This window comes from Colias croceus, chromosome 12, assembly GCF_905220415.1.
Source record: "Colias croceus chromosome 12, ilColCroc2.1".
NCBI lineage: Eukaryota > Metazoa > Arthropoda > Insecta > Lepidoptera > Pieridae > Colias > Colias croceus.
In genome coordinates, this window is record NC_059548.1 from 9,060,505 (window position 1) to 9,080,019 (window position 19,515).

Here is a 19,515-nt window from a genome sequence, read left to right on the forward strand (position 1 = left end):
GTTTCAAATCCGTATCGATTAATACACTTTAATCGATGTTTTTAAGCAGGTTACCTCTCTTCGAAGATAAAATTGATAGACGTCAAATGTTGCCTATTAAATTGGCTCGACTATAATTTAATTGCGATTTAGATAATTAAAGCCGTTTAATCGAACGATTCCGGAACAATTTAAACATGATTATTGTTTATGTCTTCTTTTTCGTATTTTATTTTATGCCAGTCCTTGCGATCACGTTCGATCACCAAAAAGGTTGTAATAACTGGCCAAAGAAAAAAATCAAATGAAATTAATAAATAGCCAGACAAAGCAAATAATGTTTTATTTGTGTTTTTAGTTACAAATTTTAATTAATTGTAAGCATTTTTTATACAAGTGCCATTCAATTAATATTTTTATAATTACAAATTAATAAAAATATACATGCATACCTACTGTTATTATAGATTAAAACAATGATGGATATTATCTTAAGTAGCGAAAATTGTTGTTACTGCAGTGAAAAAAAAAATGTAAAAAGACGAGGGATTATAAGTTTTTTTCTATTGTTTTGACAAAACAAATCAGCTAGATGATATTGTAATATGAAGAATGTTGCCTGAGCCATTGTTATGGAAACGTAATATTTATGTACATAACAAATTTCATTCATTTTAAGTACAAAATATCATAGAAAAGAAATATTTTTAAATTTATATTCAGTTAAATATTTTATTTTAATTATAGTTATCATTGTGTTATTTTTATTCATGTATTGTGTTTTATTTAATAGTTGATAGTTCCTTATATGAATATTATCGAATTTTAATGTACGAATTATTTCATGCAATTAATTGTGAATAAATGAATTTATTAATAATTGTAGGTGCCTTATGACTAATATTTAGACCATGGAAATACTAATAAATTATTTTGACTTATATTGTGTTTCAGTGCTTTCCTTTCTTTTCTTTCATGTAATTTTATTGTATGAGAAAAAGAAATGCTTTGGTAGGTAGGTAGTATTTAAGCATTGTCATTGAGAAGTTATGAATACAAACTCAAACTCAAACCATCTAACTGTATGACAAGGATTTATTATAATCTATACTAATATTATAAAGCTGAAGAGTTTGTTTGTTTGTTTCTTTGAACGCGCTTATCTCGGGAACTACTGGTCCGATTTGAAAAATTCTTTCAGTTTTAGATAGCCCATTTATCGAGGAAGGTTATAGGCTATAATACCATCACGCTACGACCGACAGGAGTGGAGCCACGGGGGTGAAACCGCGCGGAACAGCTAGTCGTAAATAATAATTATCCTGGATATAAAAAACATCATGTAATCAATATATTACATATTATTATTATTAATCAGAAAGGCATTACAAAAATGGCTGATTTTTGTCACCGAACTAGCATACGAAGGAAGAAAAATAAACTAAGAAATATATCAAAGAAAGAATGGTTTAGAAGTTAGAACTCATTAGTCATAAATAATGTTCTTGATCAGAATAAGATAATACCAGCGTCAAAAAAGGCGCTAAAGACGAAAGAATATAGATACCTACCCATAGAAATCTAAATAATAGTGTCTTGTTATTTAGATTTCTATGTACCTACCTACCACATCTTTCCTTCCGTGTCAAACAGTACATAAAGCTTACGTGACTGTTCATACATAACACAATTTTATAGTAATACTAGGTTTACGCCCGCGGCTTCGCCCGCGCAGTCAAAGAAAAACCCGCATAGTTCCCGTTCCCGTGGGATTTTCGGGATTGCGTCATTCTCCCGGGATAAAAAGTAGCCTATGTCTTTTCTCGGGTATCAAAATATCATACCAAATTTCATGAAAATTGGTTCAGTAGCTTAGGCGTGATTGAGTAACAGACAGACAGACAGAGTTACTTTCGCATTTATAATATTAGTATGGATAATAAACATTTTATTACGTATGTTAATAAATAGGGAATCTCCCACCTTATTCATATGGTTTTTCTCTGGAACTACAATCATACCCAAGGAAAAGTGTCACTCACAAATCCCTATTTTGCTTGTTATATTGGACAATAATTAAAAAAAATTAAAGTACCTATTATAATCCGTTCAGCAGATCTGGAGTTATTCTGGTGTTACTACAACGACTTTAATTTATAAAATTCAGGGAACTATTGTTATACGTAGGATTTTATAGTAGTTCTGATATGAGGAATGTTTACATTTTGTTGCATTGCATTTAACTAGAAAAAAGTAATTTATAAGATTTTAAGAAAAATACTTCTTTGTTATCTACTTCTACATTCAAATATATTATAATATAAGAATAAGGAGAATAAAATAGATTATCTCTCTTAAAGACGTGTGGTTTAAAAGTTCAAATTACTATAATTTGCAACGAAGTTTTAACAGAGATACCTAGTAGTAGATATCAGCTCTGGTAAATGATCTAATACTGGAATGGATTTATAGCAAAATATAATACAAATCCATACTAATATTATAAATGCGAAAGTAACTCTGTCTGTCTGTCTGTCTGTTACTCAATCACGCCCTAACTACTGAACCAATTTGCATGAAATTTGGTATAGAGATATTTTGATACCCGAGAAAGGACATAGGATAGGTTTTATCCCGGAAATCCCACGGGAACGGGAACTATGCGGGTTTTTCTTTGACTGCGCGGGCGATGCCGCGGGTGGAAAGCTAGTGATAAATAAATACGGACATTATTCAATTACAATTATTTACAAAATACCGTTTATAACATATATAGGGATATATTATAGGGTTATTCTTATTCGTTGCGTTATCCTTATGTATAGGACTTTTTTACACATAATATAATATTTTGTACTAGGTATCTCCCCGGTTAGTTGTTTGTTACACTTTCACGCAAATACTACTGAACCGATTACAATGAAATTTAGCACACATATAGGGGTAACTTCGATTGACACATGGGATAGGTTTTATCCCGGTTTTTTCTTTGAAAACGCGGGCGAAACCGCGGGCAGAAAGCTAGTACCGTATATAAATATTTATTTTTTCGCTATAATATTATGTTCATTTCTTTGTGTTTTTAAATATAGGTTCATGGATCCTGAATTGGTTATATTCTTTAAAAGTAATGGCAGTTTGAACTTTACGGGCGGTTTTTCCATTCGCTGATATTTAACACTTTTAACTTTTATATTCAATGTCATATAACATTATTCTTTTTAACCGACTTCATAAAAATAAGACGGTTCTACGTTCGTCTGTACGTATAGATGTAGATACTTAAGACTATAGCTATAATATATAATTTTTGTGTATATTTCTCGATATTTTTAGCTGACATATTTTATACACAAAATGGTTTCAGCTTTGTTCAGAAGTTTAAAAAACTGTCTTTCAGTCGATCACATAAACAAACATAAATAAAGGGTGTATTATTATAGAAACTGTGTGTGTAGGAATACATTTGAATACGTAGGTCTGTGACATTATCATGTATAATGTATTCACCGAAATTAGTTCAGCAAATTTGTTGAAATAAAAGATTATTATAATTCAGAATTTAAGGAATCTTTCAAAGGTTGGTTCTCAACCGCCAGATTATATTGAAATGGAATAAAAATGCATGGAGTTGTTTTGTGCATTTAATAAAAATGTAGCAAAAATATTTTCCTGACAAGGTATAATATTAGCAGTAACTGAACAGATTAAACTACACTTTTATAATAATAAAAGTAATGTAGGTATCTTATTCATAGATTCTAAATAAATAATTAGTGGGCTTTTATGGATGATTTATCAAAAAATATGCGGTTTTTATAATAACTAGCGATCCGCCCCGGCTTCGCCAGTATTTACATAAGATCCATCCTCGTACTTCAAGGAATATAATAAAAAAAGAATTATCGAAATCGGTCCACCCGTTCACGCGTGATGCCGTGACCGAGGAAAACGGGTTTCATTTTTTTATATATAATAATTATATAGGTAACAAAATATGAATAAGTAGAGTTTTCCACGTATATTATTTTAATGCAAACATTCGAAAACATTACGAGAGAAGTGTTTTAATTTAAATCAAATGAATGATGGCGTGACTAAATTCTCGTTATTTTTATGATTTTTAAACATGCATTACTTTGACGGTCCACTTTATTATTTAAACAAAATGTTATCTTTACATATTTTCATTTAACTATAAAATAAATTGATTGGCTACCATAATATTATATACAGTTATAGTTTCAAGGATATTCATGTTTAAAAAAACTTAAAACGTACCATCACGTCCACAAACAAATTCTACATAGCTTTGTGTACATTGTTAGTAAGGTAATTAAAAAACATAATTGTATGTTCAATGACAACTCCATGCGTTTCTCTGTGCCACCGAAATTGCATTATTAAGAGATATGAAAGAGCAATATGACTAGTATTATGTCGACCGCAGTAGAATAAACTTCTTGTATAATAATTAATTATTTGTTATATTTATGTATTACAGAAAATAATGACAAATAAATAAATAAAATTAAAGTTATAGTTAAAGTGATGAAAATGAGGTTTTCTCTGATTTTTGTTTTAATTTTTTGTGCTTACGTAAAATCAAGGAGTGTAAATAATAAAAGTAAGTACTTTCTTTAAAAGCTTATTATGCTGCTTATGAAGTAATTTTATGAAATAAACCAATGTTGTTTTTTTTATTAAATTTTCGATTAAGCAAGAAATAAACAATTATGATAGAAATTTGTCTCGAAAAATACAAAATTTCAAAACAAACGAAGGAAAGTAAATCTTTTTACAATATTTATAATTGGTTCATAAAGCATTATAATATTATTAAGTCTAGATGTACTATGAGACCTTAATCAAACTGCCAGGAGAACGTCTTATTAATGTTATTAGGTTTATGATGAATGCCATTCTATCTCTTTTAAATCTATACTATACTACAATTTATAGAATATTTTTATTATAGCTGAAAAGTTTGTTTGTTTGAACCCGCTCATCTCAGGAACTACTGGTCCGATTTGAAAAATTCGTGTTAGATAGCCATCATCACGCTGCAGCTGAGAGAAACAGGAGCCACGCGGGTGAAGCCGCGGAGCGCAGCTAGTTATTAATATAATTTTCGTTGCATTCAATATTATGAACAATATTTTTAATTTATAGCTTGTAATGGCTGCAGCTGTACACGGATAGAGTAATCGGTAGAGTGAACTAGCATACTACTCTACCAGTTCTCAGTACTCTAACAGTTTTAGTAGAGATTTTAGTTCTCTACTCTACCAATGCTACATTAGGATAGTAAGTAGGACAGTTGGTACTCTACAGCTCTACTCTACCGTTTACTTTACCCGTGTACAGCGACCATAAAAGAAATTTGTTAGTTACAAAAAACGGCTGAATAGTTTTATCGATTTTTAGTAACATTTGTCTACCTGGATTAGGATAATAGCTCGAAGCTTTAATTAATGGATATCCGGACGAAACTGTGTCGGGAAGATAGTAAAGATATAGGGATATATTATATAGAGCGTTTAGGATCGAAATCATTACAGAAACTACAACTATATAATATTATGTAAATAGTTGCATATTAATTAAGTTATCTGAATTAATTATTTTAAAAATAAACGGCTGTCTGTTAATATTGGATTTGTATAATTAATATAATAATTGCATAATGCATAATTAATGTAGGTATCACACAAACACACAACTATACCTACACATAAACTTGCATACCTTAGGTGTATGTATACCTTTGTGAAATATTTGTTATAATATTCTTCTAATACAAGTTTTCTTTCATTTTGGATTATATAAAAGCATAAAAATGCTAATTAATTATCTGCTCTATTTAATGGCTCTTACATTTTTAAATTAAAAAGGCAATAATAATAAAAAAAATAATTAAAGACCTTCATGAACAAACAACCAAAAGTATATTGTGTCATTTTGTTTTGAGAATAAAACTACAAGACAAAGAGACAATAATGATTCTCAGAATTTTATTTGATTGAATTATAAATATTTTCATAACTGCAAAATTAAAATATGAATCGAATTTTGTTCGAATGAACGCCATTAGTACCATCATTTTTACTTAGGTAAATCATGATTCATGAGTATAATCTATACATATAATAAATCTGTAGAAGGGTCAATTCTGTACATTGAAAATATAGAAAAAATAAATACCAGGGAGTGTTACTGGATCGATACCAAACCCAAATATGTGATTAAAAAAATTTTTGTCTGTCTGTCTGTCTGTCTGTATGTGAAGGCATCACGTGAAAACTAACGGTTCGATTTCGATGAAACTTGGTATAATTATACCTTATTATCCTGGGCGTAAAATAGGATACTTTTTATCCTGAAAAAATACGTAGAAAAAAATTAATCTTAATTTTTCAGTTTTATCCATAGACGTTGTTCCGTAGAACCGCGAACACACGTTGCGTATTATTATAGGCCTAGCCGTATTTGGGTCCAATAGATATTTATAAGATATCATTGTTAGAGTTACTCAAAATGGAGAAATAAACTATCCACGCGAAGACCGACATCCGCGCGGACGGAGTCGCGGGCGGATGCTAGTATATAATAATATCTAACGCTTCTCCCCGGACTGAATTTTTCTTTCTTTTGAATCCTATTCTTGCTCTATCGCACCCAAAAAATAGAATCGTTCCACTATACGTATTAGGAGGAAATCCTACCGCGCACTACTCCTCTGTGGAACTACCTTCCAAATTCAGCATTTCCAAAAGTCTCTATGACTTGGATTACTTCAAGAAGAGAGCGTACTGCTCCATCAAAGCCCGGCAACGCACTCACAAGTCACAATACTCCAGAGTCTGTGGATGTTCATGGGCGGCGCCAATCATCGCTTTCTGTCCGGTCACCGGTGACGTGGAAGCTCGTTTGCCATACGTTAAGAAAAAGAATCATTTAATAAGGTCGTTCTAAATGTACTTTACATAGTATTACGTACCTACAAAGATTTCGGAGATACATTTTTTCATATTATCTCCTCTGGGAGTGTGTTCTCTTCTATCCCATCTGGCCTAATTTTCAGCCAAAACTGTTGATTGACTCAAACATTGCGAACTAAATAATCTCAAAATGCAAAAAATGTTTGATAATACTTATCCGATTAAACCTAAACAAAGAGCCTAACTGATAACTAGAGTCTGTTCAAAATGGCCATAGTTTATGACTCACATAATTTAACATAATATACTTACAAAGTAGTAATTAAAGAAGGAAATGGATATTCAATATTGTTAAACAATAAATAATTATGTTTTATTCAATGAAAGCTAAAACTTATGGAACCTCCAAAATAATAATTTATTATTTCCCGATATCCGAACCACAAGCGCTTTTATTTTTACTAATAAATTAATAATGTAAAGCTGAAGAGTTTGTTTGTTTGTTTGAACTTATCTACGTCCGATTTCAAAAACTCTTTCACAGTTGGATTCGTATGTAATCCTCATGGATCACATATAACCTATAGGTAGAACTCAGATTCTAAATATAGGTTATGATATTATGTGAAAATGGGCAAAGCCGGGGCGGATCGCTAGAGTGTGAGATTAATATTACACATTATCTAAACAACAACAATTTGCATTAAAATGACAATGTTGTCATTTTAATGCAAACTGTTGTTTATGTCATATGACAAATATCTATTATTATTAAGCTGAAGAGTTGGTTGGTTTGTTTGTACGACCTAATCTCAGGAACTACTTGTCCGATTTGAAAAGTTCTTTTGGTGTTAGATAGCCCATTTAATGAGGAAGGCTATAGGCTATTTATTATCACGCTAAGACCAACACGCACACTGCGGGTAAAACCACGGAGCACAGCTAGTAATTACATAATTCACATCATTAAATAATATTTTTATCCTTATTATAATTATCGGTTCCATAGTATAACTATACTTATTTCACTTTAACTATGACATGTGATTGATCATAAAACATTAAAATATAAATCTTCATGCCTAATTTACATAATAACAGCTGTGTCGAATCTGCCATAATATAGAAGAAATGAATTGTGAAATGAATGCAGTTACATTTTCCAATATTTTTTCATACATGTGTATTTTTCTAATCTTACTTAATCTAATAAAAAAAAATAAGTCGGGTTTTCCTTCCTGACGCTATAACTCCAGAACGCACGAACCGATTTCCACGGATTTGCATTCGTTGGATAGGTCTCTGGCTCCGTGAGGTTTGTAGCAAAGAAAATTCAGGAAACATTTCAACAGAAAAGCGGGAAAACCGGGAAGATTTTTCACATACAGCGCCTTATGTAACATTTCGTTTGGTATTTAAACATAAGGTGGCGAAACGGAGTTCGCCGGGTTAGTTATTTATAATTATTTTATCCGCTTAATTATGTTTATGTTTATTTTTAAAAAAAATAAAATATTTTTATTACCTAATGTACCTATCTATATTATGAAAATACTCGATATAGGTACTCAATCCGTAGCATAATTTTGAAGTAACACTTCTTTAGGGGCGTTGAGAGTAAAATTTCTAGGTCGCGTCATTGAAATACCGTCACGAAATGGAGTAAGGCGACGATTTTGATATCTTTGAATCTTGCCAAAGACGTTTCAATTCTGACAGGTGTGCTCGGCACACACACTCGTTTTTTTAAATAAGGACATTTTTTTTTTGGTTATCGGCCGAAGTCATTTTTTAAGCATAGCTTCTATGGCGGGCCTTGAGCGCGGGGACCGAATCGAGAAATTCCATAACGAAAAAACCTCACGCTCCCCACTCCGACGGGCTCGGAGGTGTGGCTTGAAGGCATGCTATGCAATAGCTTTACCGCGGCCGCCCCCGAGTGCCGCACGTCTTTTTTTTATACAGCATCAGTAAAGTAGATACATAATATAATATTGTGTTAGATAGAGACAAGGTAAAACAACGGCAATATAAAGGAATCCCTTTTTTTACTATATCTCGCTTCATAAATAAATATCATGTGGAAATTGTTTCCCAGTGTCAATGACACTAGGCACCTGGGCCAAGGTTTCCTTTCTATACAAATGAGATAACGAGAATTAAATAGCCATTTTGCAATATTACATGTTTTTAATCAATACAACCTTGCCCTAATGTGCTGCAGTTTAAGGAAATTTTCACGTTATAAAAAATACAGCTATAAAAGTCTACGAAGATAATAATATTATAGGGACTATTATAATAAAGGCAAATATATTTTTTCTCAAAACGTGGCATTGTATAAAATTTACCACCACGTAGGTATTACACAATTAATATACAAATAAAATAAAATAACATTTTAATAAGACCACTTATATTGAACTGGTATTGCTGTACCAATAAACAAACAATTTAATACCTTACTATGAACTAATCTTAGACACTAAAATTATAAAGCTGAAAAGTTTGTTTGTTTGTTTGAACGCGCTAATCTCAGGAACTACTGGTCCGATTTGAAAAATTCTTTCGGTGTTAGATAGCCCATTTATCGAGGAAGGCTATATTATATCATTACTCTAAGATCAATGGGAGCTGAACACTGCTGGTAAAACCGCGGAGCACAAATAGTTCTTAATATTGATAATTATTATTACAGATGGCGTACCTAAAACACCATTTGACGAGAAAAATAAAGATCACTGGAGGCTGCAGGCGCAATGGACCTTAAGATCAAAGGTAAATATTTAAATAATATTTGTATCAAACAAAATCATTAAAATATCTAGGTATAAACCCATTTTAAAAGCTTGTATTCTTTATTAATTATTTTAATAGTTTTTCGAAGAAAATTACCTACCATGATTCATTCGCTTTATTTCGGAAGGTTCTCAATTCCTAGCACCTATGGACAGTGTTTATATTTAGGATATCAATGCGCTTTTTATTTTTACATAGCATCATCATACCAAATAGAAATGACTCAATGTTGAAAAATCAAATTACTCATCTACTGGTAATTTAAGCTAAAATAAAACCGCTATTTGCTTGTTCCCCTATTTCAGATATCAAAACCGCAAAATAAAAACATAGCCAAGAACATAATCCTGTTCCTTGGTGATGGTATGAGCATCACCACCCTGGCAGCTACCAGGGTCTACTTGGGTAGGAAGTACGGCCTCACGGGGGAGGAGGTGAAACTAAGCTTCGAGTCGTTCCCGCATACTGGGTTAGCTAAGGTTATAAAGTATTTATATTTGTCAATTTGATCTCGATTTTGTGTTAATATAACACAAAATAGAGCAAAAAAAAATGACATCCTTACTAATTTTGTTTGCAAAAGTGCCTGATTAATTAAAAAGTTAAAACTATAATTTTGACTCATTTCTGTCGATTAATTTGGCATTGGTAAAGATCTATCTACACAAAAGTAATATTGTAGTACATAACGACATATAAACAATTTTATGTAGCAACAACATAGGCATCGAGACTATACAGGGTGTCCCACTGTTGGTATACTAAGCTCAAAGGAGTTTATAGTTTTACATACGCTGAGTACGTAAAAAATACTTATAAAATTCCAGACGCATTTTTTTTTTCAAATAGATGAATTCTTAAAACTCTGTGTACACCTAACAAGCAACCCGCCCAACTTTGCCACCAGCACGTGACCTCTCGTTTAAGATTATGTTTCAAAATGCTCACATTAGCGAAGCGGTATATGCCGGTTGCGTGAAGCGGTATATTAGAGAAGAAAACATGGATCTTCAGGAAAAATTTAGCAAACATTTTTGACGTAATTTTGTTGTTACGTGATCAGTGTATGCAAAACTACAAGGCCCTTCGCACATAGTATACCAATAGTGCCTAAATATTTTCGATTTATACAGGCTGTTCCTCTGTATAAAAACGAAAAGATTTAGGGTTCTAATTGCTATTTCTGTGGTTAAAAATAGAAATTTCATTCTACACGTGCACAACAGAAAATGAAATCCATATCTCTTGCTTAAAAGGCGATAAACAAACTCATTAAAGCTCCAATCGCAATAAACGGCAAAGATTTTATTTTGAATTCAACATTGGATTGAAAATGCTTGTTAATTTTGACTGCATATAAAACGAAAACTAACAAATAGCTGCATAATATAAAACGAAAACTTGCAATAGCTAGCACAGATAATAAAAATTGAATGAATGAATGATCGAATACTCTTTATTGTACATACACAGAAATACAGTTTGTTACATGGTTTAGATAACTTATGAATTTATTCATGACTAGCTTCCGCCCGCGACTCCGTCCGCGCGGAAAAATTAAGATTAATTTTTTTTCTACGTATTTTTCCGGGATAAAAAGTATCCTATTTTATGCCCAGGATAATAAGGTATAATTATACCAAGTTTCATCGAAATCGAACCGTTAGTTTTCACGTGATGCCTTCACATACAGACAGACAGACAGACAGACGGACAGACAGACAAAAAATTTTTTAATCAAATATTTGGGTTTGGTATCGATCCAGGAATACCCCCTGCTATTTATTTTTTCAATATTTTTAATGTACAGAATTGACCCTTCTACAGATTTATTATATGTATAGATATAAAAATTCATAGTATAATAATATAATCACAGTATAATCTAAGAAACACAAACACACTATACTATATTTGTTGGTTCAGGATTAGATTAACTCTTGAAATTATTATAGTGTCGTCGATCCCTGATAAGTGTACAAAGTTTTAATTAAATATTATGTTAGTTTAAAGTGGATAATCGAGTCTAGAGGTGTCAGTTATATACAAACTTAAAGATGAAGTTAATAAAAGCGAGCTAAGATACACAGAAAATAATAATTATTGCTAATAAATTTTATTATTATTTTTTTATTTTTTTTTATTATATTTATAGTAATATAATCTAATATTGTTTCTGCAGACGTATTGTGTAGATCACAATGTAGCAGATTCAGCTTGCAGCGGAACAGCCTACCTCAGTGGGGTGAAAGCCAACAGTCAGACTGTAGGACTTAGTGCTGCTGTCAAACGAGGGGACTGTGAGGGACAGCGCAATGCTGCTAATTCTGTTACTGGCTTGACTGATTGGGCACAGAAGGCCGGGAAGGCTACAGGTATTAACTTCGTAAATTATTCGTCTTATGTTTTAGAAGATGCAAAATATATATCTTGTGATTCATCAGTATTGTAACATTAGGTATGATTATGAGGTAACTATAACATACGGAGGTATAAGGTATACTAGTGAAGGTGAAAAGTGCTTCTGGAAGAAGCCTAATTGAATGAATAAATGTTTGAGTTTGAGTTCAATAGATTTAATAAAATTTTGACTAGATTTTAATATAAAGAATGAAGATTATTAGATGACCCAATTTTTGTACCTTTGATTGTTTTATTAACATTGAGTTGATGTTTTTTACTTGGTAATAATTCAACATAATCTTGATAAGACTTTTCCTAATAGAATCAACTAATTAACACTAACATTGATTACAATTTAAAGGCCTTTAGACTGTTAGATCGATACTAATCTATTTTGAAATTAAGAGAGAATAAAAACATGAAGTGATCATAAAAATAACTCCTTGACACTAAATCTAGACAATTGAAAGAAAACTCGGTCAAGAGTAATGATTTCTATGAACTAGAGCCAGAAAATTATTTATGAGAAATGATTATTACCATATTGGGATTTCAGCTTATTTGTTTGATAATTTATAAATCAAACAACCATGAATCCAAATTCATGCAAAGCGTGAGCATCCGTTAGTGTTTCCAGGAAGTGTTTTTATTAGAATTAAATGAAGCACGTTTACTTATTGTTTTACTGGCCAAAATGTAGTGCTGGGATATAATTCAGAAGTCATCTATACTTTGACTACAAAAGTACGAAAGTTTTCAGATATCTAAATTTACATGTCTAGGTTGATTTTTGTCTTGGTCACATTAGTAAAATAAATACTGATATTCATAAAGTTAATCCGCTACTGTAAACAAGTAACTATCTTTATTACTTTACAAAATAATAGGTAGCCTAGAAAAAAAAAACAATTGTCTAGCGAGCAATGAGTACAACAATTCTAATAACTCTACAAATAATTCTATTCATTTTATAACTCTAAAAAAATAGAATCTAATTAAGGATATAAAATAACAATATTCAAATCTAATCAAGTACTAAATCCCCAGGTATAGTAACAACCACGCGGGTCACGCACGCGACGCCGGCGTCTGCGTACGCGCACTCCGCTGACCGACGGTGGGAGGCAGACGCTGACCTGCCGAAGCAAGGCCTGCGCTGTGACGACATCGCGACGCAACTCGTGAGAGGTCGTGTTGGCAGTCATGTTGATGTAAGTTTCATTGGATAACCTTGGTTGGTATAGAATATGAAGATTTGGAGAGCTAGAGTTAAGAGGAATGATGCAGGAAACAGTAGTTGTGGTATCTTGTATACAATACATACAATAATAACTCTTTTACACGATCACTTTAGGAAACAAATTTTAAAATCACTAACTATTCTTCATAAAACAAAAATACATATTTTGAATTACATGCGCTAATCCTCTCGCCTTTATTTCCCAATTAATTCAGTCCATACTAAAGCAAAATGCGATATCGTAAGTTAAAGGCAGTGTTACTTTTGCATTAATACATTTATCGAATGCATAAATATGGCAAATATCAAATACCCTTAATAAACCAATCCATATTCCTGGGTGAAGGTTTCAAACCAGTCTCGACTGCAGTAAAGAAAACGGATTCCCAATTATTACTTTTAATATATCCTGCTGCATATAAAATACTGCAACAGGTCCCGGATCTTGGTTATACGTCCGGATTGACATGCAAGGTAAACTGGGAGCAAAGTAGGAAATTAAAACACATTCACAACGTTTTCAATGCTAAGTGATGTTAATCGATGCATTTGGTTCCTTCATCTATATTAATATAACATTTCTAATATTTTGCTCTTGAATACACTCATTAGTCAATACATTTCCAACAAATTATATTTCATTTAAACAATGAGTGGTATATTGTGATGCTACACAAATGCTATTTATATTATTATACTGTATAATAAAAATGCTGGTTTATCATATTTGTGGCTGCATATGCCAAATATCATATTTTTTATAGATACTAACGGCCATAGTAGGTAGGTATGATACGTTATAGTGGGTAGAGTAATATTGTAGTCATTTCTCTCTAACCTACATTTAAAAATAAAACGAAAATTCAATTGCATAAAATAATTTACATTTCTCTAATTGCAGGTTGTCTTTGGTGGCGGTAGAAAGAACTTCATGCCAAAAACAGAAAAGGATAACAAAGGTCAACCCGGATACAGGCGTGATAACAAAAACCTCATTAGAGAATGGCTCCTTACAAAAGAATCATTGGGATACAAACCCACGTATATAAGGAACAGAAAAGAATTGTATAATCTAGATGTCGATAAATATAATAGCGTTCTAGGATTGTTTTCACATGATCACATGCCATATCATCTAGAGGCTGATGATGATGATCCAAGTCTCAGTGAAATGACACAGAAAGCTATTGAATTGCTGTCTAGAAATAAGAATGGATACTTCCTGTTTGTCGAAGGTAAGGTAACCTGTTTATTTTGTTAAGTTATAATGCAATGACGTGGTAATGCTTATAATGTCACACTATTGATGATGAACTTCGAGCTCGAAAATATTGACCGATTGTGTAAGATATGGAAGACTCTATTATGATTACAATTTAGGTACTTAGTCATATATTTTTATCTGATAACCCTTATTAAAACGCTGGGAGCTATACTTCCCACGTCTCAGATTGAAGAAAATCGTGTTTTATTTTTATATGCTTAAACCTAATGCAGTGTAATATTTATCTACGCAATCTTAACATTTCAGAGAACTTTTTTTCATGGAAACACTTTTCAGAGAATTATTATATGTCATGGTAAACACACGTCAAAGTGAAGGGACGTGATTTTTCCGCCAAAAACGACCGTTATTTTTTAGTTTTTTGTGTAGTGCTGAAAAAAAATTAGATAAGTAGATTTGAGTTTTAGCTATGTAAACTAGACTATATTACGGTTGCGTGAAACGTAAAAATATGCCCAGAATCTTTCGTTTATACCTTGGTAGAGTCGATTGAAATTAAGTCTATAAGTGGGAAGATATCATCCCAGTGTTCTTCACTGCACACGACATTCGGAAACTCTATATATAAAATCCATGTGTCTAAAAAATCTTTTTAGTTGGTATAAGCAACTTATTTATTCATATTCATTATTTCTTGATCAGATAATTAGACATCTTAACTCAATACATTATATTTACCTATTGCTTTTATTTTGTTTTAGAAAAATGCCTTGTTTATGTTGAAGTCATTCATTTTTCAATTCCCGAATTCTTCCCTTAGTAAAAGAAACTTGCATTGATGAGTACTTTCACCTGCTTTATTAAAAAATATGATCTATATAATTTTTTACGATAAAATTTAATTCACAAGTGGAGTCAGGGCAACTAGCTAGTGTTTGAAAATATTGGTGTCATAATGGACACTGGGAGCTATAGTTCCCACCTTTCCAACCTTTTTACAAGAGAGAACAGATGACGGGGCATATACTTCCCACCAAAAAAAGGTTACTTTCCCCCCACTAACCCCTCTTTTGTGTGTATTTTTGAAATCTACGACCCAAAATTACCTAGGAACGTATCTTACTTTTTTGTTAACTCCTCCACATGCTCGCGTTTGAATAAGGGATAATCCAAGTTGTGAATTACCAATTTTGATTTCTGACAAAACTATTGTATACTTACCCATCTTGAAGTATCGCTTTGTTATTCCATTTATTTCATTCAACACATTAAATCAAACTTGGTTGATAAATTACAGAATTTACTCTATTAATCATACAATTACATTTGGCATTTCAGGTGGTCGTATAGACACAGCTCATCACGAGACCAAAGCCCGTAAAGCTCTCGACGAAACCTCAGAATTCGCGAAGGCAGTTGAGATGGCCCTCCGCCTGGTGAATACAGAGGACACCCTCGTCATTGTGACGTCAGACCATAGTCACACGATGACGTATAGTGGCTACAGTGAACGGGGCACTGATATTTTGGGCCTGGTTAATAATAATAAGGTAAGTGTGTATGTAAACAGTTGTTGTACGGCGCCAATTTTTTGGTAGGTTGTTTATGTGTTTGTTATAACTGAGATATTTATTGTTTTTTCTTCGTAAATCGACGTGACGTAAACGGATTTATTAAACGTATCATCTCTAATAAGGAATTTTAGTAGTTTTTCAGTTTCAGTTTATTTTATTGTGTACCAAGGACTTCCTGCTTCCATTAGTAAAAATAAATCAATCTATACTAATATTATAAAGAGGAAAGGTTTGTATGTATGTATGTATGGTTTTCACGCATAAACTACTGGACCGATTTTGATGAAATTTGGCACAGATAATCTTTAGACCCTGAGAAAGAACATAGGCCTATACCTTTTATTGCGAAATATGTACCACGGGCGAAGCCGGGGCGGACCGCTAGTATAATATACGATTAGTCCTATGACTACTTCGAAACAGCAGAATTATATAATTCTGATTCTATTGATATCTAAACTTTATTATTCGGATAGAATTCTGATTGATATTATCCATCTTTAATCGCATTTAGACAAAGTAACTGGCACAAAGCTAGCATTAACATTATACCCAGGAGGTATGTTAGCTGACATTTCAATATATTAGTCTACTAGCTTCCGCCCGCGACTCCGTCCGCGCGGATGTCGGTCTTTGCGTGGATGGTTTATTTCTCCATTTTGAGTAACTCGGACAATGACATCTTATAAATATCTATTGGACCCAAATACGGCTAGGTCTATAATAATACGCAACGTGTGTTCGCGGTACCTACTACAGAACAACGTCTATGGATAACTGAAAAATTGAGATTAATTTTTTTTCTACGTATTTTTCCAGGATAAAAAGTATCCTATTTTACGCCCAGGATAATAAGGTATAATTATACCAAATTTCATCGAAATCGAACCGGTAGTTTTCACGTGATGTCTTCACATACAGGCAGACAGACAGACAGACAAAAATTTTTTTAATCACATATTTGGGTTTGGTATCGATCCAGTAACACCCCCTGCTAGTTATTTTTTCAATATTTTCAATGTACAGAATTGACCCTTCTACAGATTTATTATATGTATAGATTCCCTTTGTTTTCCAGGTGAACGCTTCTGACGATCTCCCCTACACCACTCTGAGTTACGCAAATGGCCCTGGTTATAAGCCCCACGAATCCTTTAGGAGACACAACCTTATGTTAGATGATATGAGTAAGTCCTTGGTCTTCTTTTTATCTTGTTATTTACCTTAAGCAGAGACTACTTTTTGAAAGTATCTAATATATCGGAATCGGATAACTTCAATTAATGAATACCTAGCTAAATATATTAGCTTGTACCAGCTTTAATTGAGGCAATAAAATTTACATACCAAATAGTATATTATCTCCTTCATTTTATCATCAGCATTAAAATAATATCTTCCATCTTAATTACCATATTATTTTTCTTACTTTCAAAGTAACTATAATTACCTACTTCGTTTTCATTTATCTCAAATAGGTTTGTTTGAACGCGCTAATCTCAGGAACTACTGGTCTGATTTGAATAATTCTTTCGGTGTTAAATAGCTCATTTATTGAGGAGGACAGGCGCTACATCACGCTAAGACCAACAGGAGTGGAGCCACGCGGGTGAAACCGCGCGGCGCAGCTAGTTAAAAAATAAATAGGATCGGAAAGTTAATAGGATTATTCTAATTTCAGACAGCTTGAACTACACATACCCATCACTGGTCCCAATACCCCGGGAGACCCACGGGGGTGAAGATGTCGCTGTCTTCGCTATTGGTCCCTGGTCCCATATTTTTAGCGGGAATTATGAACAAAACTACATTCCTCATGCCATAGCATATGCAGCATGCATCGGTTCGGGCTTGACCATGTGTGAATTATGATAGACATTATTAGATAGGTGTTATTAATTTATTGATTTTTATCGATATTGTGCTCAATTGAAGGGGGGGAAATTAGGTATACTGTATTAGAATAATGCTGTATTATAATGTAGGCTCAGGATTTCAAATTTTAGATATTAGGTAGAAAGTTTTGCCACTGAAAACAAAAGAAAGAGAGGTATAGATAGTTTTTAAGCAGACGATGATTGTTGATTATATTGTAATAATTTATTAGGTATTTCCTATAGTATTATTTTCATACCATAATAATTATGTTTGTAACAAAGTAAGTAACGATATTAAGCATGTAGTTAATCTGTTGTTAATGTCATTAGTTACATATTTATATTATGTTCTTGGTACTAGCTGACACACAGACCTTTTTTGTCTCAATTGTAAGTATTATGTCGTTAAGTTTAGTGCAAATTTATAATTTTCTGCTCCTTATTTATTCTGCTAGACGATCCACGTCAGTTTCAGAGTAGATATTTATTTAAATTCACAAATACTTGTATGAGTTTCGATACACATACTTTGTTTAGGATATTTTAAACAATATTGTTAAATAAGTTTAAGAATTGTAATCTTTACCTAAACGTGTTTTTACATATTAATTTAATAAAAAAAAATATATATATATATATATTATTGAATATGAATTGTGCTAAATAATGTAATTTTTAAGATTTTTTTTTAACCTCAATAATTACGTGCTGTGTACATACAATTTGGCTGGCATTTTACCGCAACATGTGATTAAATTTGTGTATAATTAGTCAAAATTGTCAGCTGTGATGTCTACCTATTTAAATAAATAAATAAATCAGTATCTTTGTGACCTTAGCTAATCTCTAGTTAAACTATAGTAAGTGAAGGATGAAGATGCACAGAATATAAATTATTTTTCAAATTGTAAACCTTTAATTTTCCTGTTCAATAAAACTTTACATTTACTGATTCTGATATATAAGGTAATACTTGTAATTTGCTTTAAAATACAGTGAAACCTGGTTAAGTGAGACATCAAGGGACCTGCAATTTCGTTTCACTTATAGAGGTATTCCACTTACCCAGTGTCTCAGATATACAGGTATAAATAAATATCTGTCTCATTTACAGAGGTGGTTCCATTAGGTTCCATTAATAGAGGAGAGAATACACTCTACAGGTTATTTCAGTTATACAGGTGTGATCATTTAAAAAACATCTGTATGGTAGTAAAGCGAAACTGAAGGTAGGTAATTGATGCTCAAAATTTGTACTTACGTACTTGAAATTACGTGTGAAATTTGTGGGTAGATTAAGAATGAGTAAACAAAGTTATCTCAGTTACAGAGGCTTATGCATATAAAATTTACTTGCTGTCTCAGTTATAGAGGTAACTATGATGATAAATCGAAAGAACAAATCCCAGATATAGAGGTTTACCTCGTCCCACTAACAGAGGTAAATCAGTGCCAAAGTGTTGGGACCTCAGCATGA

The 19,515-nt window shown here is 32.3% G+C and overlaps 1 protein-coding gene across 1 annotated transcript; it reads left to right on the plus strand.

The window, feature by feature from the left end:
- The first annotated feature begins 4,500 nt into the window (after positions 1-4,500).
- LOC123696418 (membrane-bound alkaline phosphatase-like) lies at positions 4,501-18,154 on the plus strand. The gene is made up of 9 exons (XM_045642575.1): positions 4,501-4,606; positions 9,619-9,698; positions 10,025-10,198; positions 11,902-12,094; positions 13,170-13,333; positions 14,264-14,597; positions 15,926-16,137; positions 17,240-17,348; positions 17,843-18,154. Exons 1-9 carry the CDS (start codon positions 4,531-4,533, stop codon positions 18,031-18,033), a joined length of 1,533 nt encoding a protein of 510 aa, XP_045498531.1. The 5' UTR covers positions 4,501-4,530; the 3' UTR covers positions 18,034-18,154.
- Positions 18,155-19,515: the final 1,361 nt, after the last annotated feature.

Coding starts and splice junctions, on each gene's coding strand:
- LOC123696418 (XM_045642575.1), top strand. CDS start 4,531: ATGAAAATGAGGTTTTCTCTGATTTTTGTTTTAATTTTTTGTGCTTAC. Junction 14,598..15,925: donor ATACTTCCTGTTTGTCGAAG/GTAAGGTAACCT, acceptor TTGGCATTTCAG/GTGGTCGTATAGACACAGCT. Junction 16,138..17,239: donor GCCTGGTTAATAATAATAAG/GTAAGTGTGTAT, acceptor TTTGTTTTCCAG/GTGAACGCTTCTGACGATCT.